At 46.9% G+C, this 26492-nt stretch overlaps 1 protein-coding gene across 1 annotated transcript in view; it reads left to right on the top strand.

Moving 5' to 3' along the window:
- Positions 1-25976, top strand: part of plxnd1 (plexin D1) — a 50068-nt gene extending 24092 nt beyond the window's left edge. Inside the window, exons 13-36 of the mRNA XM_037274802.1 lie at positions 1991-2136; positions 6878-6983; positions 8386-8525; positions 8703-8882; positions 8968-9052; positions 9559-9852; positions 12677-12826; positions 14912-15026; positions 15404-15511; positions 16825-16937; positions 17668-17772; positions 18483-18613; positions 18794-18992; positions 19180-19326; positions 19450-19606; positions 19951-20054; positions 20958-21021; positions 22097-22131; positions 22642-22746; positions 22817-22980; positions 23060-23207; positions 24746-24886; positions 24960-25034; positions 25254-25976. Coding sequence (XP_037130697.1) covers positions 1991-2136; positions 6878-6983; positions 8386-8525; positions 8703-8882; positions 8968-9052; positions 9559-9852; positions 12677-12826; positions 14912-15026; positions 15404-15511; positions 16825-16937; positions 17668-17772; positions 18483-18613; positions 18794-18992; positions 19180-19326; positions 19450-19606; positions 19951-20054; positions 20958-21021; positions 22097-22131; positions 22642-22746; positions 22817-22980; positions 23060-23207; positions 24746-24886; positions 24960-25034; positions 25254-25370 — 3129 coding nt within the window. The 3' untranslated portion in view covers positions 25371-25976. The remainder of the gene's footprint in view (positions 1-1990; positions 2137-6877; positions 6984-8385; positions 8526-8702; positions 8883-8967; positions 9053-9558; positions 9853-12676; positions 12827-14911; positions 15027-15403; positions 15512-16824; positions 16938-17667; positions 17773-18482; positions 18614-18793; positions 18993-19179; positions 19327-19449; positions 19607-19950; positions 20055-20957; positions 21022-22096; positions 22132-22641; positions 22747-22816; positions 22981-23059; positions 23208-24745; positions 24887-24959; positions 25035-25253) is intronic.
- The last annotated feature ends 516 nt before the right edge of the window (positions 25977-26492 follow it).

Below are 26492 nucleotides of genomic sequence, written 5' to 3' on the forward strand. Positions count from 1 at the left end.
CATTAGGGAAAAAAGGATTTGCCTCAGCACGCTTCTTTGTACATTGGTGTATTTTAGCCAAAGGATGTTAGGGTTTCAGTTTTGCTTTGAAATATGAATTGAATTGGTGTTGTGGCCACGCTCGTACCTCAAGACACATTGGCGTGTTGGCAAAGCAACGTAATCAATGTGATGTGTACTTCCACGTGTCGCTAGGCAGAATTGAGACTATACTCAGGGAAGGCTTACACCACAAACTAAGCAAAGTGCCTTCTGCTGGATCTCGTGGGGCACCGCCAAATTTGTAGCCTGGTCGCATTGATGCACATTTTTGAGGTGGGACAAATCTGAGCAAACAGTCAGTTGGAAGGAACCAGGCTACCAAACTTTCCCTCCATACAAAATAGTCCTTTCCCTTTTCTTTTTAGCAAATTGGAATATATAGCCATGCCAATTGTTTAGAACTTTAGAACATCTTGTGACGGCATCCAAAACAGGAAGCGCTAAACATAGTTAGTAACATTAAACTGGATTCAGTCATTGCGAGTCTGGCAGGCAGGATGGAGAGACGTTCGGTGGAAAAGCGAAGCGTCCCATGGAGTCACAATCCTTTCCTGCTTTTGTCTTGGGCTCCTCTTTGATTTGCATGGCGGAACTGCACAAGAAGGCTCAAACAATCTGTTAGTTAAAACAAGATTTGATCAAGGTTGTAGCCGCGTGAACAATGCAAAGAAAACAACGCAGTCGTCATTGCGAGCGGGGCTTTGTGTCGACGCTTTTCCACCGTGTGATCTCCGCCGAGGCCTGTCGGACGATGAGCTGTAAATCAAACCTCGCAGACTTGTAAGAGGTGCAAATGAGCTGCACGCCAGCCAGCACATGTTGATGTCAGCGCACCGCAGAGACGCACGTAGCCGCCATAATAAACGACCGGTTGTACTTTTTGCTGAGCTCCGTAGGAGGGCAACTGCCCCAATGTGCCATGTTGCGTGCATTTCATGTTAAAGTGCGGCGTGGGCGTCACGTGCGTACAAAGGAATGCGGGCGGCTTTGTGTTTTTTTACGACACGCCAACAGCCTGTGCTGGTTATGCGGCCAAGGTAAGAGCCGGGTGGCCTCACAGACTGCTGTAATGTAACCACCAAAACATTACAATTATTTCCGGTCTTGTAGTGGCTGTCAAAAAAAAAATCGTGGTTGTGTTTTGGCACCACATTAGACAAGACCTTCAGCCTGCACAACTCAATTTTGTACCAAGCCACACTGTCACTCTCGGAGGCGTCAGATTATCAGAATGCCGAAGCGTATCTTGCCCTCTCACCGACACGAGCTGTTTTCATTCTCGCTCACCAAGCTAATAACAGAGGTGTCCTGGCGACCGCAGCTCAGGCAGGGGTCATTTAAGAAAACATTACAATGGCAAGATCATGGATTTCTCGCCCATCTGAGATTCTGAGATGCTATCTTTCAGAGACATCCTTCCCTCCCGCCGTGAGGGAAGGTGAAGGCGAGGGCTCAAATGATGTGTGAGAGCGAGAACAGCAGAAATGGCGACAGAGGAAATGGCAGCCACACACAAACATGAAAGGAAAGAAGGCCTGGCATTAATTCCCCACGCGGCGCACTCACCACCGTCAGCATTTGCGGCGCTCTCGACATCGTGTTCCCTAAATTGCCTTCACACTCATGCACCTATCTGCTGCACTCTCCACCAGCGCCTGGCTGTCTCTTGTGGGAGGTGAAGGGGGCTCTTAAGCTGCTCTTTATTTGCATGTTCTCTAGAGGAGTCGAGGATGAAAAGGCTCAGACGCTTAAGAGTCGGATTTGTATGCGAGTGTGCACATGTGTATACCTTAATGCCGGGTCCTTTCAATTGACTCTCGGTGTTCAACACTTAGACCAGAAACTTGGTCCTCAACGTCAGCATCACGCTCCACCTGCATCCTCCTTCGTTGTAATTTGTCTGTGCTCATCTTGTCCACGGTACCAAGCTTTAATTTGTCTTTTTCAGATCTTCCCACTGAGGGGTCCAGTGGACGGAGGCACCCGCCTAACGGTGCAGGGAAAGAACTTGGGCCGCAGGGCTGAAGCAGTCAAAGTATCCATCGGAGAGGTTCCGTGTGCGCTCCTGCCCGAGCTCTACACCGTCTCCGTTGAGTAAGTATTACGTAATCCCCAAATGCAATCCCCAAACTATTGCTATTGTTTATACAGCTCTTGTTGTGCCCATTGTTTTACTCTCCGCCTGGCCGGGGCAGATGGGATCTGTTTGAGGTTGCTCGTGTGGGGTTCAGTTGGGTTTGTGGTGGTTCTCGACCTGCTCTCTGTGTCAAGTCCCCCCGAGTTAACTTCTGTTGTGAATCAGCGCTAGATAAATACAACTGGCTTGACTTAAAGAACAATACAATTTTTTTTTGTGCCTTCTGCACCCACATGATCAATCAGTGCAATCCTGTTTAACTGTTTAAACCGTCGGTGTCAAACCCAAGGCCCGGGGGGGGCCAGATACGGTTCACTAGATCATTTTATGTGGCCCGCAAAGACAAATTGTGCATGGATTTTATGTGTCAATACTTAAATTACAAACCGACTTCACTTTTGAAAAAAATGCTAACAATTATTATTAACATTCGTCTTTTTAGATATTTGAACAGTTTTTACTCGTCTGTGATCAGTTTGTTGTGTAGTATATAATGTATTGTCATAAGTCATAATGGCCCTTAGAAGGAGACTATGACCATGATGCGGCCCGCGACAAAAATTTGTTTGACACCCATGGTTTAAACGCACACGAGATAATCATGTTCAATAGCTTGTTGTCACGGTACCCCGCCACGCTGTCTGGCAGGTAGGTCAGTGCTGAGCCACAGTGATGTGAGTGTGGCTGAGATGTCTAATGCCAAAGTGCTGACATGTCACCTGGAGGGGGGAAAAGAAAAGAAAGACAAAGGAGAAGCGAGAAGGTTGAGGTCTGACACAACAGTGAACTCCAGTGGCCTCATTAGTTTCAGCTAACAGAAGAAACCGCACTGGTAGCCACACTTATTGATTTGGTGAACCAAGCGCAAATCAGAGCTGCATTATGATAAAATGCTTCCTTAGCAAGTGCAGCATAGATCTAGTGGAAGTTCCTTTTGACAGAGCAAAAATGGGTTGTTTTGTGCAAAAATGGGTTGTTTCTAACCCAGCATCTTTCAGGGTTCTGCCTCAAACAAAATGTCCCCCTTTTTTTGGTGCAAATAATTTCGTGCATATTTGAAACTGAGTCACATTATTGGTTATTTTGTTGTTTCAAATCATACGATCAATTACAAATTTCTAGTGCAATTTTCACAGTACATATTCAAATCTTGACAAAAAAAAAAACCCCGCATCAAGCTAAATGACACCATATTCACAGTAAGGATGAAATAGAAACTTAATTTATTTTCACACCCTCAGTATAGAGATTTTATCGACATATGCACTTCCATTCAAAAGTATAAAGGTCATATGAAATGTCCACATTTATTTTAAAACGCCACTTTTTCAATTAAGATAACGTTAAATGAATCTCCGGCCACAGGCAGCCAATCGACAGCCGGCAGGCCACGTGTACCAAATCTTAAGTGATGTGCGTGCATCTTAGCATCAAAGGATGCCGGCGTATTTGTGTTTTCGTACATCAGGTTATCACCCGTTCACAACTATTTGTATGCGGCGCGCTTCTGAAATGACTCCATAGCTGAGGGATTATCGCCACGTAACCATGGAGACAGCGGGGTCGAGCGTCATAACAGAGCTGGATGGAAGTCAGCAACTTTGCAAATACATTCAAAGTTCCCGGAGCAGCTCAAATGGAAGCCTTTATCTGGTCGCGCTCCGCTGAAGCCCGTCATTGCATTAAAAGCAGGTGTGAGTGTGACCCACGACTCCAACCTGTCGGGACGTCCGCCCCCCGACCCCATTGCACGAAACGTGGTGAACCCCGTTTCACTTCAGCAATGAGCTCATGCGTCTTGTTTTTCATTGGCTGTTTGTTATGACAGCAAAATACGTCTATCCTCGGCAAATCACAACATGTCAGCGCATCCAACGTCGTCAGCACATGGCGCCCACTGGCTGCTTGATGTAATTGGATGTGATCCTGTGTCATCGCCTTCATTTCAAGTCATTACATTCATCTCCAACCGTCAAGCGTGAAATTACGTGACCAAGGCATTTTTTTTCTAGCTGCCCGTCGTAAAATGTCTGCGAGTAAGCTGTTCAGATTTTGGTCCTATTGTGACGCCATTTACATAACAGATGACAAACATCTACTCTTTTCAAGCACTAGCGTGTCGAAACCAAAAGAAGCAGAGCTGCAATGTTGTCGGATGCGCATGTTTGCAATAAGTGCACACTCAGCATAGCCTTCAGCACAGAGGTACATTGAACTTTAAAGACTGCCGAGAACTCCGACATACAATTTTATTGAGTTACGGGCTTCTGCTTGCTCCATGTTATTATCCAAAATTTCAATCACGAGCAGTTAGGGACAAATCCCAACATACTGAATCGAAATCAAATCAAATTGTGAGGTTCTGCCCTCATCATGCGCGTGCGCGGAGAAGTGAGAGCAAAAAGACCCGATTGTTGATGAGTCTCGCCATCCACTCCAGGGAAATGACAAGCGGCGTCCTTTCATCTCAAGCCAATAAATTTGGAGTCGCGGGCTGGTGCAAGAATCTGGCTCCAGGGTCAGGCCAGCCTGGTCCCGTCCATTTCTATTTGGAGTGTATCGAAACACGCAACACACACACGGCATATTTCTTAAGGGCACTGGCCAACGTTCATTTGATCGGCGCTTCTACATGCTGATTGGTCAGTTTTTTCTCCTTCATCAAGTTGTATGGGGAAAAAGCTGCACTGGATGGATGCGGCTTGTGTATACGTCCCATTCATCATGTTTCTGTCAGCACATGAAATGGTGCGGCAGCCCGTGACGGCCCGTCTAATTTGAATATGAGATCATTACACACTTTTGAAATGATGCTCTTGTAATTAATAAGTGCATCAACTGATGGCTGTCAGTGCAGGTTGGCTACCGTCAGCAAATCTGTTGACTTATTTATGTGAGCGTGTGTGTTTTTCTCATGCTTCTTAGGTTCTGGTTTGGTGGGCGTTCAAGACAATTTCATTTTTATTATTTTTGTTGGACAAAAGCGTAAGGTTTGACAATCAAAACATGTCAAATGATGCCAAGATGGACAAAGAATGGACAAAATTTGTACAGACAGCAGAAACAAGAGCACCCGAGAGAGTGAGAACCTCCGCCAAGAGCCAACAAAAAATGAGTTGCTCACATGCCGTTTGACTCAGACTGTGCTCCAGATCACAAAGCAAAACCCATAAAAGCTCTTTGAGGTGGGGAGCCAGCATGGTGTCTTGTCGGGTCCAACATCAGTGAACCCGGGGGGAATCATAACTTGCCTTTTTGGTGTTGAGGGCCCAAGACTGTGCAATTTGCTGTGCCTGACGCCCCATGGCCCGAACCCCCCCCCCCGTCCCCCGCTTGGGTTGAAGTCTCACTTTTAAAAACACATTCATTCACTTTGTTGCTCGCAGACTAAATGTACAGTCCACTGCAAAAAGTATTGGAATAGCAATTCCTTTGTTTTTGCCATATGTTGATGACGTTTGGTTTTCAGATTAAAAAATTAATAGGAGACAGATTGATTGCCTAAACATGACATCGTGTTTGAATTTGACTGCATTTACTGTTAAGCAAACACGAAGACCAGAGAGCTGTCTTTAGATCAATCAGAGTTACTGCACAAACAATCCAACAATTTGGAATGTCACGAAAAAGAACTAAATGACTGTTGTACCGAGCACCAGACATCAAACGGATGATGACAAAAAAAATATTGTGAGAGTTGCGAGGAAACACCCAAAGACAAAAGTCGATGACATCATCTTGTTTGGTAGCAGCAGAAACCATTTTCAAGTCTACCAAATCATTTTGTCTGACGAATTACAGAAAAATGCATCCAAACTAATTGGGATTGTGTAACAGGACAATGAGCCCAAAACACAACAGAGGATTTCATCTGTGGAAGTTCTTTGACTGCTTTTGAAATCATTTCAGATGAGGTGGAAAAGCAAGAGTGTATTATTGTCAAGTCAACCTCAAGCGAGCACGTCGCCCGCGTGTCTTGTCGCACCTCTCCCACACGCGGAGCATCTCCGCCACATACTCTATGTACTGTAAATTCCTCTGTCAATCATGCGCTCGCTCGCGTAGCACCAACCAGCTGACTAAATGAAATTCTCAGAGCCTGAATTACCAAAAATCTTGAATGATTACTCAGGCAAACAGATGTGCGAGCTGATCTGGTAAGTGGGGCACGCGTGGTTGCGCCTGCAAAAGTGCCACACAGTCCATTTTGCATGTTCTGGGAGCGGCGGATACAAATAGACTGATTTAACACGCGCGTGTGATTCATCAACCCGGAGACAAAATGCTGGAGCAGATTTTCAGGCTTGAAATAGCGCCATTGCACGGCAGGTGCAAACCCTGACTGTTTACTGTAGCCAGAAGGCGAAGGAAGGCGCTAAAGGTTCCTCGTGAGCCCCTACACTTGGGCGCTGTGAATATTAGATGCCCCCGACGACACGCACGACGGCTAAATGACAGCTGGCGAGCGAAGCCTCCCATGTGGCCTGACACATCTGGTCCGAGGTGCTGTGAACTTTAGCTCTGGTAATATCATAGGGCTTATTGGATTCCGCATGCAAATGCAATATGCTTTGATGAATGAGTTCATAACCATCCCCCCCCCCCAGCTTCCTGTTTTGTGTATTGTTCTCTTTCTTTTGAATGAACATTATTAAATAGGCTAAATTGTTGCGTGCTCTCATCTCTCGATGTGCCCAGGCTGGTGTGTGTCACCGGGAGGTCTCCGCTGGACGGGACGGATATCGTCCAAGTGGACGTGGATCAGAGCGGGACGGGGAAGTCGAAGGAGGCCTTCTCGTACTTGGTGAGTCTTGCGCGCTTCCTTCCGCATTCTTTTCGTCTCTCTTGTTCCCCCGCTACCCACCGGGAGAGTCCTCCCCGGCGAGCCAGCTGAGTGTTAACAGATGCGCTTTATGGCTGGGAAGAATGCGAGGCTGTGGGAATCTTCAGAACTTTATCGGAGCAGCAACCCAGCGCCATTGTCATTTTGCACCGGCTGCCAGTAAAAACAAATAATGTCCGCCGGCGGTTGTGTTAATTGACCTCGGCCCAGATGACGGAAAGAGCCATAAAAGCAGCTTGTGTCATCTTATTTACAGGCAAAGAGGTATTAGCATTCAGTCAGGCTGGAGCAGATGATAAACTACTCCTTGCCCGTGAGATAAATCAGCCCCCGATCTTGAGACTTCACTTGATATGTAAGGACAAAGGAAATGCAAGACGGCAGGCACAGCTCTGGATAAGCATTTTGGCCTCCCTGCTCACTCCAAAAGCAATTGACCGCAGGCGCTAAAAGAGTGGCAGAAAGGGAAACTCCTTTTGGAGACAGGATATTTGTCTCTATCTCTTTCGTCAAACCTCAGGAAGGAAACATCTGCCTCCTTGCACCCGCTCACAATAGGCCTCTCCTCGGCGGACAGGCTGAGGAAGTGAATCTTGTCAGCCAGGATGAGAGCTTTCACCCAGAGGCGAGGTTCACCGAGGGGTAGAGGCTTCGGACCGAGCGGGAATGCTGATGCAATGTTGGATATTCATCTTCAGTCTACCCACACCTTGTGTGCGTGCGTGCGTGTGTGTGTGTGCGCGAACAGTAGCAAGCTTCAGTTTTCTGCCATCTTCACACTGGCTTTCACCGAGCTGCTGCTACAGTCAGCAGCTGTCTCGGTCAATGTGAGAAGACGAGATATTTAAAACCCAGAGCTTGAGGAAATGTTGCATTTTTTTTGTCAGCATCAGGAAGCAGCGCACGCATTAAATGATGTTCGGCCTTTTCAAGCTTGAGGAAAAGATCATGCTGGGTGGCCAAAAAGCAGATTTAGGACTTAAACCTGACTGCACACGAAGCACATTTACATGCCCTAATGAAACTAACTTGTCGGCTGGAAAACTTTGTCTTGTTGTGAATGGATTCTGTCATTCGGCCATTTTATACTTCCAACACATAACTGGCAGTCTGTTTTCCCTTTGCTGATTCCACCTAACGTCTGTTTATTAACAAGTGACATGGTCTGTCAAAGCTGAGAGCGCATTTGCGGCTTAGTCTGTAAGGATTTGGACTTTAGTACTTGGCCTGAGGACAGAAAGGTGTCAGGTTTGACAACCACCACGGACCAGAGAGTGCCGAGGTCCCCTCGAGCAAGGCCCAATAAATGTCATTTCCCCCACAGAGACAAATACATGTTCTCCTTCTTGTTCTTTGCGATCAGGTCCCAAAGATGGTCTCCATGGAGCCCAAGAAAGGCTCACGTTCCGGAGGAACCCGAGTGACCATCAGCGGCGAGCACCTGGGAATAGGTTCTCAGGTCCGAGTCATGGTCAACAACACGCTGGAATGCATCATCACCGAGTGAGTGATCGTTCTACAGTCGGCAATAAACGCTTCAGTCCTCTCGGGGGTGTCATTAATAAAAGATACAAATCCCGACGTGTCTTTCCACACGATAAATTAAAACTTCATACAACGCCGCTTGCGATGGATAAATGTGATGAATTAAAGACGCCGCTTTTCCCGTCCGTCTTTTAGGCAAACGGACGACAGCATTCACTGCACCATGCCTCCGGCCCCGCAGGCCAGCAGCGAGTCTGTGCCAGTGTGTGTGGAGTTTGAAAACGTGTTGTGTCAGAGTGACCAACTGAGCACCACGTACACGTACGAAAAGAACCCCACCATCAGCTTCATCAAGCCGGACAAGAGCTTCCTCAGGTGGCTCAACAATCACATCACGCTGTTTTGTTAACTTTCTGCCGTACACCGGGATACGACTTTCTTGGGTGTGTCTGTGTTGCAGCGGCGGGAGGATCATCACAGTGGCGGGCCATGGCTTTGACCTGGTGCAGAGTGCCACCATGCAGGTGGCGGAAATTGGACAAACTGTGAGTCACCACACGCGCATGCTTACAATCCATGCCGTACGTGTCACATGGCCATTTGGGCCATCATTTAGGATTAGCCCTCACATTTACTAGTGAAAAGCCCTGAAATGCACCCACCCACAATTCTGAAAGGCTCACAAAGGCTCTTAGAAATTTAAGCTTCAGCCCCAAAGGCATGTTAATTGGGCAACTTGGCACTTTAGCGGTCGTCTCAATTCATTACTTTGGCTGGACGGTGGACGGTAAAGTTAGCTGTCAGCTGCACACGTCACACGGCTTCTAACTCCAAATCTACATATTCTTCGGACAAAATGCAACTTTCAAAATAAAAGCGCCCATATTAACTCAATGAGCAAAATCCTTATTGGAAGACAAGAATCAACTATATAGCCATCCATCCATCCATCCATCCATTATTATTATTACTATTAAATATGAATAACTAGCTTGATAGATGGTGTTTGACTGTAAGCACATGTCAAATCCCTGTTCCGTTCTGTTTTCAGCTCTGCACAGTTGTTTCGTCCTCTATGATCACATGTCCGTCGCCACCCTCCAGTCAGTCCCAGCCGAGTTCGGTGCAGTTCTATTTGAACGGAGTCCTCTACGCGGGGGACCGCCCCTCTCCTTCTGATAATGAGGCCAGTGAAGAGGAGGAGGGGGAGGAAGAGGAGGATGAAGATGAGCTGCATAAAGGTCACTTCCTGTTGGAATACGTCGAGGACCCTCAGTTTTTCACAGCCAACAAAGAAAAGTTGATTAAACATCACCCAGGAGAGCAGCTGACACTCATCATCAATGTGAGTCGCATGACTGCAAACATTAAGCCCTCATTGAATACAAATTGGTGATGATTCCCGGTATCTTCATGAAGCTGATAAAGGCACAGCCTTAAAGCCGTATTTTGGAACATGTTACTGTGAACAGGATCGTGTTTCATATTTCACACCCAATATCAGATACGGAAAAAGATCCTAATGATAATTTAACTGGTATAATTCAATGAAACATATCGGCCCTCATAAAAGGTTGTCTTTATTTAATAATATATTCATGCACAAATTGAATCTTCTGCATATAATTTGCAAGAGAGCCCAATATTCGATGATTTTGGATGTGACACGTAGCCTTAGGGCCTTACACGTCGCAGTTTCTCTCCCTGTGGTCAGGAAGTAGAAAAGACAAGATCTAAAGTGCTATGGCACTTTAGTTTAATCCTTGTGACCACAAAGTGTGATTATGAATGGGGAAGAAAGATAACTACTTTGGAGAGTTCAGATCCACAGTTAAACATTGGCAAATACGTTTTTAAGATTTAATAACATAAACATTGGCTTTACAATATCAAGTGGATGTCAGACAATGAAAGACTATCATGATAAGATGAACATAGTATATATATTTTCAAAATGATATCAAAGCCATCATTTCATTCTGCCGGAAATTGTATTAGTGCGTGCCTGTTTTTCTATTGAGCTCTGTTTCGCAAACATTTTGCTCATTGTGGTTTGCCCAGAGAGAGAGCGAGAGTGAGTCCTGGCGACCACATTCAAACATGTGTCAAATAAGAAGAACAGTGGTTTCTTCTGACCAATGCATCCCAGTCAGGCGTGTGTTCCACATATTCATAATTGTATGGAATTTAGACCTGATGATGCTAATTGCAATCCGTCAGCACGTGATGCTAGCTAATCTCCTACACATTCAAAATGTTTCTACATCTGTGATTTATTTCTGACTATTTATCAAGCGCGAAAAGCGAGTGATGATAAACATGCAATCATGAGAGTGAGCGAGTGGCTTGTTTATAGTTTTGTGTGCAAAGGAAGCTGAGCGGTAAACTGAAGCGCTTCCACTGCGGGGCTCCGCTTGCATATTCACACGGACCACGGGCGTCGAGAACACATTAAAGGCTGCGTCCCGGGAGACGCGCTGGCTTCTCGCGTGGGCTCCCGAGCACCTGTGCTGTCGGCACTCGTCAAGCACCCGTCTGCACGGATCCATCCAGCCGGCCAGAGGGCTTCCCGCTTCAACGCCGCGTGACGCCGTGTGACACGACATGCTAACGCCGCAATCCGAGGCCCACCCTGGCGTGCCGCTTCCCCTTTACGTTAACCAGACAGTGTGCGTCAATGACTTGTGTTGTTTCCTGATTTATTTTAAGACTTGAAATTCGACTTGTGCTTGACCTGAAGGCAGAAAAGAAGGAAAGACAGTCTTTCTTTATTAGGAGCGAGACTGTCAAGTAGAGGTGAAAATAAGGAGCTGAGCTGAAATGTGGCTGCTTTGGTTTGAGTTTTTTTTGCCTGTTTGGTTGTTCGTGTTGCCTATGGGCTTGTATACATTTTACAAAATGCTGAAACATTTTTTCGCGATAGCGTGATGGTTTTCCTGTCAGCATGTGTGTGTGTGTGTGTGTGTGTGTGTGTGTGTGTGTGTGTGTGTGTGTGTGTGTGTGTGTGTGTGTGTGTGTGTGTGTGTGTGTGTGTGTGTGTGTGTGTGTGTGTGTGTGTGTGTGTGTGTGTTCGGAATGATTTGTTGACAGAGACCTGGGAGGTGGCATCCTGCAATGGCGACAGGAGAGGGCCTTGAGGGTGCAATCAAAGCAAGGAAGCACACTAGAATAAACACACACACACACTTCCTCACTTTTGGGAAGAAAAAAAAACAGTGGGGATTGCACTTCCATCCAAATTGGCTCTCACTTTCCTTATTTTGGCCTTGTTCCCTGTTGGTAATACTATCGATATGGTCGCCAAGTTAATTGAGAAGAATTGTGGAATGAAAAGAGGAGCGTCGAAACACGAAAAGTAACACAATCAAAGCCCCGCGGTTGACGCTTGGCTGCAGGAAAAGCAAATGGTGATGTTTAATTGGGCTTTCCCGTCATGATCAAGTCATTTCACCGTCATTTGACCGATGAAACAAAAAGCCATCTGCAGTCTGTTCATGCAAGTCAACGTGACTGTGAAGGCAAAAAAAAACAAAAAAACATTATCTGAGCATCGGCTTTCGATCAGTCAACATGTGCTTCCTGTTATGGATTTAATGTTGCAATTTTAGCTTGCTTTGCTTGTGTTTCTTGTCTTGTCTCATGACTGGACTAATATTTTTTTGTGGAAAGTGACACAATTATACAGTTGGGGCAACCAAGCGCAAACGTGTTCTGTTAAGTCTGTAGGTGTGAACGCGAGTGTGAATGCTTGTTTGTTGCAAAAGAGAAATGGCTAACATAGTTGATTCACTAAACAGCGGTGATTAATCGTGCACTACTTGGATGCATCCAGAAGAGGATAGATGTGATTTTTTTTTGTGGCTGTAATGCTACGTTGCTTTTTCCACCCGACATCGTCCAGCAAACGGCCTGAGCAAGTTATTTCAGGCAATCGCAGAGCCTCCGTCAGCAAATATGTTTGTCTAGGCCCGGCCATTTCAGTTAACCAGATCGTTTGCTGAACCCGAGCCCCGATTGTAAGAATGTCTTTTGGTCTCCTGTGCGTGACAGCCGTGAGACGACGGGCTCGCCGCCGCCGCCGCAGCAGCCTTATCTCTCGCTCTTTGAGGCTCCCTGGTGACTCTTTACTCTCAGCCACTGACAGCTGTTTGTGTTTCTTCCCATGGCAGAAAGGGCCCAGCGATCTGGAGCTGATGCCGGACGAATACTCGGTGATGGTCGGCCCGTACCCGTGTAACATCAGCTTCCACAATGACCAACTTTTCCACTGCACCATCAGCGGCCTGCTGAGCTCCCGCGAGAACGAGATGCCCGTTACCGTAAGTGTGCCTGCCACTAAGCATAACGCAGGGCATTTTGTCATCAGTGTCATGATCTGAATATATTTAAAGTTCTTCAACGCAAGACGGAGCAGTGGCTTTAATTTACATTCAACAAAAATAGAAGTCGGACATGATTAATATGATCGTTGAGCGATTGGCTAATGAATTGACTTGAGATTAATGTCCTCGTTTGACCCTGAAATTGAAAGTGCTGTGTCATCTACTAGCAGTTTGTCTTTATTATTTTTGGTGATTTGGGATGTTTCCGATGCGTGTCAGGCTGCCAAGTGTCTGCTCACTAAGATCTGGAGGCATGACCTCACTCACTTGTAACGTGACCCGCAATGTGTCAGCAATCACAAGACGCCGCAAAGTCATTCTGCACGCTTGGCTTACGGCACCTGCCGTCTATTTGCCATTTATCTCCTTAATCCTTCATCACTTAGCCATTTTTAGCAGACGATTTGTCAGGAAGACTTCAATGTGCTTCCCGTTGTTCTCCTTGATGTTGGTTTTGTCAGTGTCACAATGAAGAGGTCTTCATCACGCCCGGGCCCGAGTCCTTCGCAGTCGTGATAAAAGCAGACATTCCCGTCCCAGCGTTCGTCTATTCGGCTCCATTTCTATGGGGGGAAAGTATTCATCAATATTTAAACAAGAGCCAGAATGTGAGTGGTTTGCTGAAATAGCTCCGAAACATGTCAGTCTGTCGCCAGAGTGCTGCCTGCTGCAAAAACCATTTGCCTTTTTTTCTTCTTCTTTTTTTTTTTTCTTGCTCGGAAATAGAAATATTTGTTTTGGGCTCCGCAAGCACCACTGTGTGTTTTTACAACATTGTCTGAGAATAAACACTTGCAATTAGCAAAGCGAGGGCTTAGGTCAAACGAAGGCCACAGCATGTCGAAAGCGGCTGACATTTAACACGGACGCAATCACAGGCTGCGTGCGTGTTCTTGTCCATTGTGTACATTTTATTGGATTCCCGCCCTGACTTTTAGAATGGTCGATCTATTTTTGCACGCCTGCATTTAGTTTGGCCCTGAAGCAGAGCCGAGCCGCTTGAGCTGATGAGAGGAAAGTGTGTTTCCAAACAGGACCGCCATTCCCCCTCCGCTGGAATGATGCAAGAGGGTTTCTCGCGGTCGACAGAAATTCTCAGACCACTGAAAAAATCTGTGGGGATGGGAGGCTTTTTCATTTTTTTATACATTTCTATGAATGTTGGGATTGGCTTAGGAAAGGGAAGGAAGTGGCAAGGGACAAGAGAGATTCTGGCTGCTGACTGGTCACAAGGCAGAAGTGGAAGTCCTTTTCTTGTCACATCTGGGTTAGGATGAGTCATGTGACTCCATGCAGGGAGGCCATTTGTCAAGTCTGCACTTGCTCATTTGTCCCACATGCACCTGTGTGTCCTATAACGACTCCATGAATCTTCACGTTGTCGGAAACATTCTTAAAATGTGGATTCAGCATGCCTCGAAAGGCACTTTGAAAAAAGGAAACTGATTTTCTGGGCTGTTGTCCAACAATGAGGGATTTGTCGAATATATATTGTTCCTTATACTCGTTCTTCAAAATGAGACTTATGACAAGTGCTAATTTATGTTTGGTTGGATCTCTTAACACCAACACGTTTCCCCACAGCGACTGCATTTAGCAGACAAGAAAAAAAAATAAGAACAGCTGCCCCTTAATTCAATGTGACACTTTGTCATATTCGCTGTTAAAAAAAAATGATGCTGCAGTGGGAGCCACAATGAGAATTTGAACCAAGCAGTGATCAAACTCAGCTCCTCCAAAATGGCACCTCGGTGGTGTGAATCTCATCTGTGAAACATAAATGGAGTTGGGCGTATCGTTGAAACAGACACGGCTCGTGGAAGGCACTTTTATGTTCCTTTGGACGTAAATCAGCCTGCTTGCCTGCAAGTCATTACCATTGTTTTTACACCTCTCGTGACCTCATGACAAAAATCTGTCAGGCTTTAAAATCAGTCCTTTCATATCAAACATTCTTATGCACAAAGTAGATAAACAATAAGTACAGAACTTTTTTTTTAAGTTTTGACTTGTGGTCTACAGGTGCAAGTGGGCAACTTTCGGCACACCATCGCCAAGGTGCAACTGGGCGGCAGCGAACTGGCCATCGTGGTGTCCATCGTGGTGTGCTGCGTCCTGCTGCTGCTCTGCACCGTAGGTAGGTCGCCAGGAGGGCCAGGAGATGGAGAATCCAGATGTGACTCAGACAAACAAACGGAGCCCGCTGCACAAAGGCCTCGTTGTTGCCCCGCGCTGATAGTTTCAGCAGACGGTTTGATTAACATGTTAATTGAGAAAGATGTCACTCATTTGGTAAAAAGGTTTGTGTCGTATTTCCCCCAGACAAGGGTCAAAACCTGTCTAGTTACATAATTGCAACAATAACTCAGAAATAGGACAAAATACTGCCAACAAGAGGGAAAACAACACGCAACATAAATATGTCACAATGGCAGGAGTAACATTCCTACTCGATATGATTTCTTATATATGTATTTTCTTCTTGTGTGTGTGTGTGTGTGTGTGTTTCTCCAGCCCTTGTTGTGTACTGCACAAAGAGCCGAAGGGCGGAACGCTACTGGCAGAAAACTTTACTCCAAATGGAGGAGATGGAGTCCCAGATCAGAGAGGAGATCCGTAAAGGTGTGTTTAATGCACAAACACACACAAACACACACTTGGTGTTTTATCAGAACGCGTTCAGATGTCAAATGGATGTTCCGTGTCAGTTAGTGAGACCGAAATATCGAGCACCTTTCTTTGTGTTGTTTTGTGCACTTTTGCGCCGGTTCATGTTTCTCGGAGGCTTTGCTCGGTTTTCGATTGTGACAAGGTGATAGATTTGTTGACAGATTTGTGCCTAGTAAGCGTGACTCCTAAAGGAAGGCCGGCTCCTGACAAGCCATCAGTCACATGCAGTCACGGTGATTTGGCAACGTCGCCTCCGCGGGGGCAAGGCTGCGACGCGCACGCGTGTGTTTCTAGGCCATGCGAGCGGAGATCTCGTGAAGGCCGCTGCACGTCTACGAGCGGCCAGATTTATGGCTTGGAGATAAGAGGAATGGAGGGAGGAAGGCGGAGGGGTTGGAGTCAAGGCGCCCGGTCCGAGGAAAAGCAGAAGCACGCTGGACACCAGAGTGGGGGAGAGCAGAGCAGGACGGGCCGCTTGGAATGGATTTGCGACCTAGTTGAGTGGCTACAGAGGAAGATGGAGAATAGGGAGGAAAGCGAGATGGGAAATGGACACCTTCAAGCTGACAGGAAGGGGAGGTTGTGGGTGTGAACGGACTGCTGCTTTAGAACACATTAGTGGGCTGCAAGATAGATAACGCACGAGAATGCTTTTCATCAGCTCGTCTCGTTTTGTTCACCATCTCATTTCCTGGGATTGATTCATTTTGGATTCATCAACGCTAGTCTTAAAATAATTTACCAAGTCATAGCTGCTGGCCACCTCTGCTTGAAATCGGCTACATCCTCGTGTAAACAGATCTTCCGAAATTATTTTACGAATAAATATAATATCATCAATATCTGGTTTTAGTGTTTTCCGGGAAAAGAAATTGTAAAAATGATGTATGACAGCAGATCCAGGAAATGAACTGATGCAATCCCGTGTTAAAATCTCTTAATAACTGAAATCATGTCTGTTTGGACGGATATCACAAAGCCTTGGAGAATTTGCTGGCACACTTTTTTTTTTTGGAGAGAAAACAAAGGGAAACAAGAGCGCTCAGCGGAGCGTAGACCCCCGCCAAGGCTGAACAAAGGTATCAGGTTGTGCTCGAGCGGGCAAGTTGTCCCTCCTGGCTTTGGGGCGAGTCGCACATCACGTCCCGTGTACCATAAAAAACAATCAAATTCATCAATAGATTTCGTAATAACATGAAGATGTAAATTGGTTACGCAAAAAAGCTTGGTGAGTACAGAGAGATAAGACATCTTTGTCCTTTCAGGCTTTGCGGAGCTACAGACGGACATGACGGACCTGACCAAGGAGCTCAATCGCAGCCAGGGCATCCCCTTCCTGGAGTACAAACAATTTGTCACCCGCACCTTCTTTCCAAAGGTGACCATTTCACTTTGTCTCCCTTATCTGATTTCTACAGACACTCGTTTTTCCTCTCACGGCTGTTGAGTTAATCCGCTCTCCTCCCGTTTTGGAATATGCGTCGCAATTCTCAGCCTTGGGGCTTTAAACGCACAGTAGGTGACGCCTAAATTGGCACCCTGGCGGACCGTTAATGTCTTCTCTATAGGTAAGCAATTTTCTGACATGTGAGCCACCCTGAAGGGGTCCGTCACTGCGTGGGTATTTTCACACAAACAACTCAGCATGTTTTATCTTGCAAGAGCAGGCGTGGACTTTCAAAGAGACAGAACAATGGCGGGCACCGAGACAAGGGAACTTTTCACTCTGATTTGTCAAATCGCACTCAGCTCACACGCCCACGCCGGTCGCTCTCCCGCTTTGCAGTGGCGGCCATGTTGGACACTGCTGGTCTAAGTGGAATCCCAATTTATGTTTTCTGCCTTGACAGCAAATCCAGCCTTTCTCGCTTGCGTGCCTTTTGAATTTGTTAACATTTCAAAACCACACGAAGGTTCCCTCTCAGGACGTTTGGTAGAAACCAGTTTCGAAGATCAGCTTCCACAGCTATGATTGCGCCCACTTTAGCACTGCAAACATCTACTAGTCCATTTACGGGCCTCTCGGCATCCCCTTTGGTTTGGGTCTTAAAGCATTCAAGGCATCCCCTTTTTCTGGTTCTGAAGTTGATCAAACACGTGTCTTTCAGACGTGCTCGGATTACGAGAGGAGTTTGGTTCAGCCTGCCTACGAATACGATGCTTTGGGCCCTCGAGCTCTGCCGGAGACGCACCCGCTGCTGCAGGACTGGCAGGTAAGGGGTTAAGCCATTAGAAAGTTTGCTGGCGCACGTTTCTGCCAGAGTGCCTTGATTTGGGTCCTTACTATTCTGCGCCTTCCCAACTGGGTCACACTGAAGCATCTTAGGGCTCCGCTGTGGGCTTGTTGGTGAGTAAAAAAAAAAAAGCGTAGCGTGCATTTTGTCATTGCGCGCCTGCGTGAGTAGTTAATGCTTCATGCGGCTCAGTACGAACTCCCTTTTAGCCCACTTTGGACATTGTCATGGAAATTGTTGTTTTGTGAAGGGGGGGGGTCAGACAAAAGAGGGGGAGGGCACGCGCTTTCACACCTGTCTGCCCACTGAATGCGATTGCACATTACGAGAGAAAGTAACAATCCCCAGCTAGTTTTGGAGGAAGGGGGCGGAGGGGCTGTCTAACTGTGATAAAGTGCCCTCCGTCCGAGTCGTCTTCCCAGGAAGTGTTTCCAGGTCGCGGAAAATAAATCTCGGAGGTGAGCATTTATCTTAATGGGGACCTCTGTTCTCTTTCTGTCATCCTGCAAAGTGCACCGTATGGTCGCTGCTCAGTCACGCCCTTACATAGGCCAGCCAGAGCCATTAAGCGGATTCTGCATATTTGGGATGCCAGGTGCGGATGAGGGGGAAGCGCTGATGAATGGGCTGAAAGAGATAAGATGGGAGCAGCAGGCGCACACGGCCAAATAATTGTCTGCACCCCTCAGGCCAGCAGCCCGACCAGACCTAACGTAGAGGAAGGCATCACTCTGTTCGCCACGCTTCTCAATAACAAGCACTTCCTCATCACCTTCGTCCACGCACTGGAGCAACAGAAGGACTTTGCTGTACGAGACAGGTAAGGGTCTCTTTGCACTCTGCTTTGTGATCAATAGGCTTTCTGAAAGTAGCTGTTTTAACAGTAAGTTAACAAATACTCATATTAACTCTCTGGACGCCGTTGATGGAGGTGAACGGCACTTTTTTTTTTCCTCTTCTCATCTCCCTCCTCTCCTCATCTATCTTCTCAATATTTCAGGTGCAGTCTGGCTTCCCTGCTCACTATCGCCCTTCATGGCAAGCTGGAGTATTACACCAGCATCATGAAAGACCTGCTGGTGGACCTCATCGATGCATCAGCCTCCAAGAACCCCAAGCTGATGCTGCGCCGCACCGAGTCTGTGGTGGAGAAAATGCTCACCAACTGGATGTCCATCTGCATGTACAGCTACCTCAAAGTGAGGATGAGCATTTTTCAGTGCGTCGATTGTCGGTCTTCCGGGTCATACGGAAAAATGTCGGAAGGCAATTGGACGCTTCTGCTTTGTTGAAGGCATCATCGACAACCGAAAAGTGTCCATTTGCCTCAAGTTCCCACAAACTATCATCTAACGCTGGACTCGTGTTTGCTGGCTCATTCTTCAGGAAACCGTGGGCGAGCCATTTTTCCTCCTGCTGTGCGCAATCAAGCAGCAGATCAACAAGGGCTCCATAGACGCCATCACGGGGAAAGCCCGCTACACCCTTAACGAGGAGTGGCTGCTCCGTGAGAATATCGAAGCCAAGCCGCAGGTGGGAGGGAGTGAGGGAGCCCCTCGTCGACTCGCCGGTCTTGACTGACGGCGAGCTTATGAAAAGAAAACATGCTGAAATTGGAACGTTTCAAAACATAGCGCTCCGTGTTTGTTTTCGCAGAACATCAACGTGTCCTTCCAGGGCTGCGGCATGGACTCGCTATCTGTCAAGGTTATGAATATGGACACCATCTGCCAGGTGAAGGAGAAAATCATCGAAGCCTTTTATAAAAACTTGCCGTTCTCCCAGTGGCCCCGAGCGGAAGACGTGGATCTGGGTAAGAGCGCCGATTATTTTCATTCTCTCTTGCGTGGGAGATTTGACAGTCCCCTTTGCAAAAGGTCAATTCCTCTCAGGAGGCCACGTTAACCCGCGGCCGCAATAAAATAAACGACAGGATGCATCGAGGAGATTGTACGGTAATAATCACGAGAATTATTGCTTCCAAAAGCCGACGAGCTCGCGGCGCTGATATGATGAATGGCCCGAGAGTATTTCAGCAAGCCTTGACGTCCGGAGTCACGGCATGGCTGACCCTTGTCTCCCCCCCCCCGAATGTGTACAGAAATTCCCTGGTCTTTTTTCACCTGACTTCAAATCTGTCATCTTCTGTCCCCTCAGAGTGGTTTGACTCTGGCAGCAACAGCAAACCTCTGCAGGACCTGGACAACTCCTCGGTCATGGAGGATGGCCGCAAGAAACTCAACACCATCTTCCATTACCAGGTAAGAGCCGGCCGGCTTTATCTGTGAGTGTCCATTTCTTTTTTGTATGTTACCTGATACAGTAAAAGTGGAATTCTATAAACGCATGTGAAGACATTATAAGAAATGAGATCCACCCTTTTTTTTGGTGAAAGTAACTTTGACAATAGATTTGCTTTATGGACATGAGCAAGTAGTACAGCGTGGTCAGACTTTAAGGGTGTCAAAATGTTTTGATACTTGAGTGCTTCCATGTAAAAAAATCTTTGTCTCAAAGTCATTCCATTGATAACTTATTTTGTTTTGCATTGAATTTCCACTGATAGATTCTAACTGTTTAAATTTTAAACTCGTTTAATTTAAAAAAAAAAAATTCTCCAAAATTTCTAAATAAAATCAAGAGTCAGCAGTCCCATTCCAAATTCCCACAGCTATTTTCTCTGCCCTCATCAAATCCTGCTTGTGTCGTCTGAAATTACAAGCTCACAAAGTTTGACCAAATGATTGATTTCTTTTTTAAGATTGATATCTTGTTTTGACGTTCAACAGACACTTGTTTTCTCCTTTAATTGCAACACAAACACAACGAACACCTGCTAAGCATCTGCAGATGAAAACAAGCCAAGAGGAATGTCTCCGCGTATTTGCTTATGTCCACATTCATTTGTGCGCGAGTAAACAGACACTGGCCGACCCGCTTACCTTTGACCTCCTACCTGTACACGTTAAGTGCTCTGTTTAGTTTTGCTGAACCGTCAAAGCAGAAAGCCGTTGCATGGACTCACGGTCCTGGGTCAGTGGCAAAGTCTTACGATCCCTTTGCGTGTAGGCCAGCAAACACGTCCGCCCCGGGGGCCTCGGGTGCACTCGCGCTCACCTCTGACCCCGGCACCTCTGTCTGTCTTCTCGTTGTTCTTCCTCTAGGTCCCAGAAGGGGCGTCGCTCGCCATGAGCCTGCAAGACAAGAAAGAAAACACCCTGGGGAGAGGTAGGTCACCTTCCAATCATGTTAAAAGTGTAACATTAAATGGGGATGACCTATTTTAGGCAGTAATATTGTAAGGCCAGCCCAAAATGTCCTCCAGCCACATCTCAAGGCAATCTCGGGCTAGCCAGGAGAAAGACTCCTCTTCGGTGAAACTATCCCCAAACACCTTGCCGGGGAAGCGTCCAAGGCGGATGTAGTCTGTCTGGCTCGTAGCTTCCACAATAGGCAGCAGACCCGAGCTGTGTTGCGTTGGGGTTTTGTCCATCAAAAACCACAAATAGGCTTATGTTGACAAAAGCTGGCTGCGACTTGAAAGGACTTGAGGGGGTGTCATGAGCCTGCACGGCTCAAAACACGGTGAGTGCTGTTGAGGGTCTGGAGCGAGGCCCACTGGGAAGCGCCACCGACTGGCACGCAACATTTGGACAGTCATCTTGCCATCCGTGTGCTCTCAAACACGTCGTTGCTCCATCCAAATGCTTCATCTTCCTGTTTTGGTCATCTTCAAGTAACCACTTGTTACTGGGTCATTTTTTTTTTTTCAAGTGGGCAAGGAGAGCAGCACGAGATAACATGAAAATACTTTTTTTTTTTTTTTGCTCTCCTGGCAAATCCCAACGAGCAGACACCAACGGGAAAAATCCGACTGAAAATAGCCCCTGCTGTCACTCATTAGGCCACGCCCCTTAAAAAACCCACAACTCATTCATACTCTAACGTTTCCCAGGCGCTAAAGTTTGACTATATAAGAAGCAGCGGCTTCCAAAGATGGCTGAGCATTAGCATCTCATTTGAGCGTCTTTGGAGCCAATCGCAGATTTGGTGTGCGTCTCTCTCAATTTGCTTCTGCTTTCTCCCCTTTCACTCGTAATCTCTCTCCTTCACGCTATCTGACAGCTTCCCTCTCCTTCCGGCCTACGGTCCACCTTAATCACTTTCTCCCCTACCTTCGCCTCCTCTCAATGTCTTTTTGTTGTTTTTTTTCCTCCAACCGAGCTGTCACCTCCTTCCCGCTTCCCTCGGCCCGTCGCTCTGTTGTTGATTGCACATTGTTTCTTCTTTTTTTTGTCTCTAGTCAAAGATCTGGACACAGAAAAGTACGTTCACTTGGTGAGTTACCGCTCCTGGATTCTATAAGTAGTCTTTCCGTGTTGCTTTTGCTCTGTGTGGTGATAAAGAGAATGGGGGTGAGCAGAGGTGAGAAGGAAAGCCGTCCGCCGCGTGGAAAGAGCGACGCTAATGCAGCTTAAGCTCTTTTATAACGTCTGCCAAGATACGAGCCCTTTGACTTTTGAATAATGAGTTCTTGGAGCGCAATTTGCCGGGTGAATAGTCCGTTTTTAAGGGCCGATTTGTCGTCAGTTTTTTTTTTCCCCCCCACTAGGCTGCGCATTTGCATTTAGGCCCGCTGTGCCAGTCTGATATGTGATCTCATAAACAGCAAGCGGCAGACGCCCCCCCAAGCTTGAAAAATAATTTTCTGTGTCTACGCTGATGTGGTTTGTGGATCATGTGTCTAACGCATGAAACAGAGAAATTCTTCAGCCGTTCATTTAGCGTTCTCATGGGGAGCTTTCCAAGCAAAGCATGTGCCTCACTCGAGCCCTCGCGATGTTCCAGGTTCTTCCCCACGATGAGCTGATGGAGACCAAAAAGTCACACAGGCAAAGCCACCGCAAGAAGGTGCTGCCTGAAATCTACCTGACACGCCTTCTGTCTACCAAGGTGAGCGACACAAACGCACACGAGTGGATTTGTGCAGACATCATGAATCTGCTCGTCTTTTCTTCCAAAGGGAACGCTCCAGAAGTTCCTGGATGACCTTTTTCAGGCCATCCTCAGCATCCCCCCAGAACAGCCCCCACTGGCTATCAAATACTTCTTTGACTTTCTGGAGGAGCAGGCCGACAAACGGGGTATCACTGACCCGGACACCTTACACATCTGGAAAACCAACAGGTGAGCAAAGCAAAGTGTGAGTCTCTCGCCGGTCGGTCCAAGTGGCATCTTTTCAAGGCTTCCCCTTGTTCCTGCATAGTTTACCGCTACGATTCTGGGTCAACATCCTGAAGAATCCCCAGTTTGTCTTTGACATCGACAAGACGGATCACATGGACGCGTGTCTGTCCGTCATCGCGCAGGCCTTCATTGACGCCTGCTCCGTTTCCGACCTGCAGCTGGGCAAGGTCAGAACAATGCAACACCGACCTTCAGAAAATGTAGCTTTAGCGTACGGGCTAATGGAGATCAACTTAAGTGTATATAGTCCCTTCTTACATACATGCACCACCTGTACACGGTACATACATATTTGCTGTCATCAATGTGAGTGATGACGAAATTCCAAACAATATTTGGGTCCCTGCTAAGCTGTCAGTCTAGTGTATGTAGCTTCCTGGTTCACAAAGGCCATGCATATGTAAGACAGGGCCACCAACTTTGACCTCCAGAATTCATCTGTGAAGCCCCTGAGCCATCCAACTGTCAGCTCCATCTACCTCACCTTGTCTCATTTCAGGCAGGCTGACTGCTCCAAGGTCACAAGCACCACACATCTCGCTTGTGGCTGTGCACGATTGCGTGTGTGTGTGTGTGTGTGTGTGTGTCTAAGCTCAAATGTCACTGTCTTCACTGTTCACAAATGTGTCTCATCCCTCTGACACCGTGACCCCGTGAACACGCTCCGCTTCCTGTCTCTCCCTGGCTGACTTCCTTCCCGGGAGGGAAGCGAGCAGTCAGCAAATAATGCTCCTCCTTTGCTTCACTCCTTCATTTTACTTACACTTTTTTTTTTAACTTGGTGTGTGTTTTTTTTTCTTATTTCGGATTGGACCTCCTGAGACAACCCACTCATTTTTCTCTTTCTTTTAAAAGACAATTTCATACATATGTCGATATCCTTTCCCTCAAATGGGTCCGATATGATTGACATTTTATTTTAAAGGTGAATAATTTGATTCAGTTTGATTCAGTGGGATTATGATTCGATTCGAAATGGTCCAAATCAGTTTAGGAAGTTATGATCCAGTGAATTACTTGTTGTCATTTTATAATATGAATCAACTTGTGGGTCGGTTACTGGAGTATTGAAATATATATATATATTTCTAGAAATGGTGCATGTTGAGCTGAGCGTGGGGGGCCGAATGGGGCACGCAGGGTCTGGATTAGCAACATCAAACGAAGCCATGCCCCCTGTTTCCATGGAAACCCTCTTATCTGGCGAGAAGCACGCTCACACAGGGGTGAGAGGTCACCGGGGGGTTGGCAAACAGATGGGCCAACGGCAGGAAGTGACCTTGCGAACAGGAAGCGAGAGGGTTTGCTATCAGAAGGAGCCACTTTGGACATCAATGCACACACACGCACAAATACGTCATGTGACACAAATAACTCATGACACACAAGTTGTGTTGTAAGCACATTTGCAGTAAGACCCCCCCCCCCCCAAAACCCTCCATGCCTTGTCCTACTTTTTCTTTCATGTCCCCTTCCTCCATTTGCTCACAAGTGTAGTCGCCATTAAAAGCTGACTGTGCCCACAACCAACTTTTATTTCTGCATGAGTGAGTGCCAGGGTGAGAGCGAGAGTGGCTGGCATGAAGGAGAATAGAGCAATGTTCCTCGTCTTCCTCCTTCTGTTGTCTCGCTCAGAAGGTTGATTGACGTGACGTCTATTTGACTTGCTTTGAGGTTGTTTGAATTGAAAGCCGTCTTTTGGCAGGATTCTCCGACCAACAAGCTGCTGTACGCTAAGGAAATCCCAGAGTACAAGAAGAGGGTGCAGTGCTACTACAAGCAGATCCAGGAAATGGCGCCTCTCAGCGAGCAGGAGATGAACGCTCACCTGGCCGAGGAGTCTCGAGTGAGTAACGCCCTTGCATGTGCCGAGAACAAAAAAGACAAAAAAATAATAGGATGGCAAAACTATTTTGCAGAAGCACAGAAATGAATTCAACACCAACCTGGCCTTGACGGAGATCTACAAATACGCCAAGAGATACAGACACCAGGTAGGAGCTTCTTAAAACAAACAGCAGGCCTCAATGTTACACCATATTTGGACATACAAATAAATAAAAATAAATGTACAACTCACCAAGACACTGAATGGAATCGGTGTCGTTGGCGCATGTTTCTCTTCAACAAGCAAATGGTGCAGCAACTCATGTAGACTGACGATATAACACGACTCACGGGTTGTCTTTACGTCACGCTCTGCTTGTGTCCAGGTGGTGACCGCCCTGGAGTGCAACCCGACGGCGCGTCGCACTCAACTCCAGCACAAGTTCGAGCAAGTCGTCGCCCTGGTGGAGGACAACATCTACGAGTGCTGCAGTGAAGCCTGAGTGGGCCACCAGATCCACCTTTGCCGCCGTCATAGTCGTTTTGCCCGGAGTGAAACGTAGCGAGGAGGCTTCCCAACGCATCCGGCTCGGCTCGGCTTTTAAGCGATGCCGAGATGAGACTTTTGTATCGTCGGCGGGACCCGAAGCCTGGCCGGTCTTAATGCACTGAACCTTTCCCCGAGGGAACGAGCCAATGATGCACTGCACTGTATTATAATGTCCATAGCAATATTTATAGATGTGTTGTCATGCTTTGGAGTGGCCGTCTGTCCGTAGGAGACGACAGCGATTAAAGTCGTTCGTAGAGCCTGTAACGTTCTCAGGTGTGACTCCCCACCGTCGGTGCTTTGAACTTTTTGTCCCAATGTGCTTTGCGGGTGAAGTAGAGACGAGTGGAACGGCTCACTGGGAAGAGCCGCCGTTCAAGTATTGAACGTTATTGAAACCGTCCACGCGTGGACATTTGGACCAAACCAGAGGGAAATGTACATTTATGACCAACGTGATCTCCGTATTATCTCAAGACAAATGTCTTATATGACTGTATTTGTGATGCCAAATGATTTGTGAGAGTGGGTGAAATAAATGACAGTATTTAGGATTTGATTGCATCCGTGTCGTAATATAGTGAAATTGAGCAATATTTGATAACCGAGAGAGACAAAGGAAGATTAGCAGAAGTTAGACATATGATGGGGAGGAGGAAGAAGACTGCATGTGGAGCACTTTGATTAATGACTGTGGGAAGGAGTTGAAGAATTGGATCCAAGCAGATTGGAACAGGTGGAGCAAGAGTCGCTGCTAAGATGGAGAGGAAAGTTTATTAGACAGTGGCGAGGTCAGCCATGATGTACGGATTAGAAGTAGTGGCACTGAAGAAATGACTGGAAGCAAGACGAGAGGTGGTGATAATGAACATGTTTTCTTCTTTTAGAGTTATGAGGCTTGGAAATGAGCTCATCCGAGGGACAGCCAGGGTTCGATGGGGAGAAAGGTTTGGGAGGGAGATAAGTATGGAGTTGCAAGAGTGAGTGAAGACACCATGACAGAAAGGAGGATGCAGAAGATAGACATCCATGGGAAAGGATAACAAGCTGTGGCGACCCCTAACAGGAGATGCCC

This window comes from Syngnathus acus, chromosome 2, assembly GCF_901709675.1.
Source record: "Syngnathus acus chromosome 2, fSynAcu1.2, whole genome shotgun sequence".
Lineage (NCBI taxonomy): Eukaryota > Metazoa > Chordata > Actinopteri > Syngnathiformes > Syngnathidae > Syngnathus > Syngnathus acus.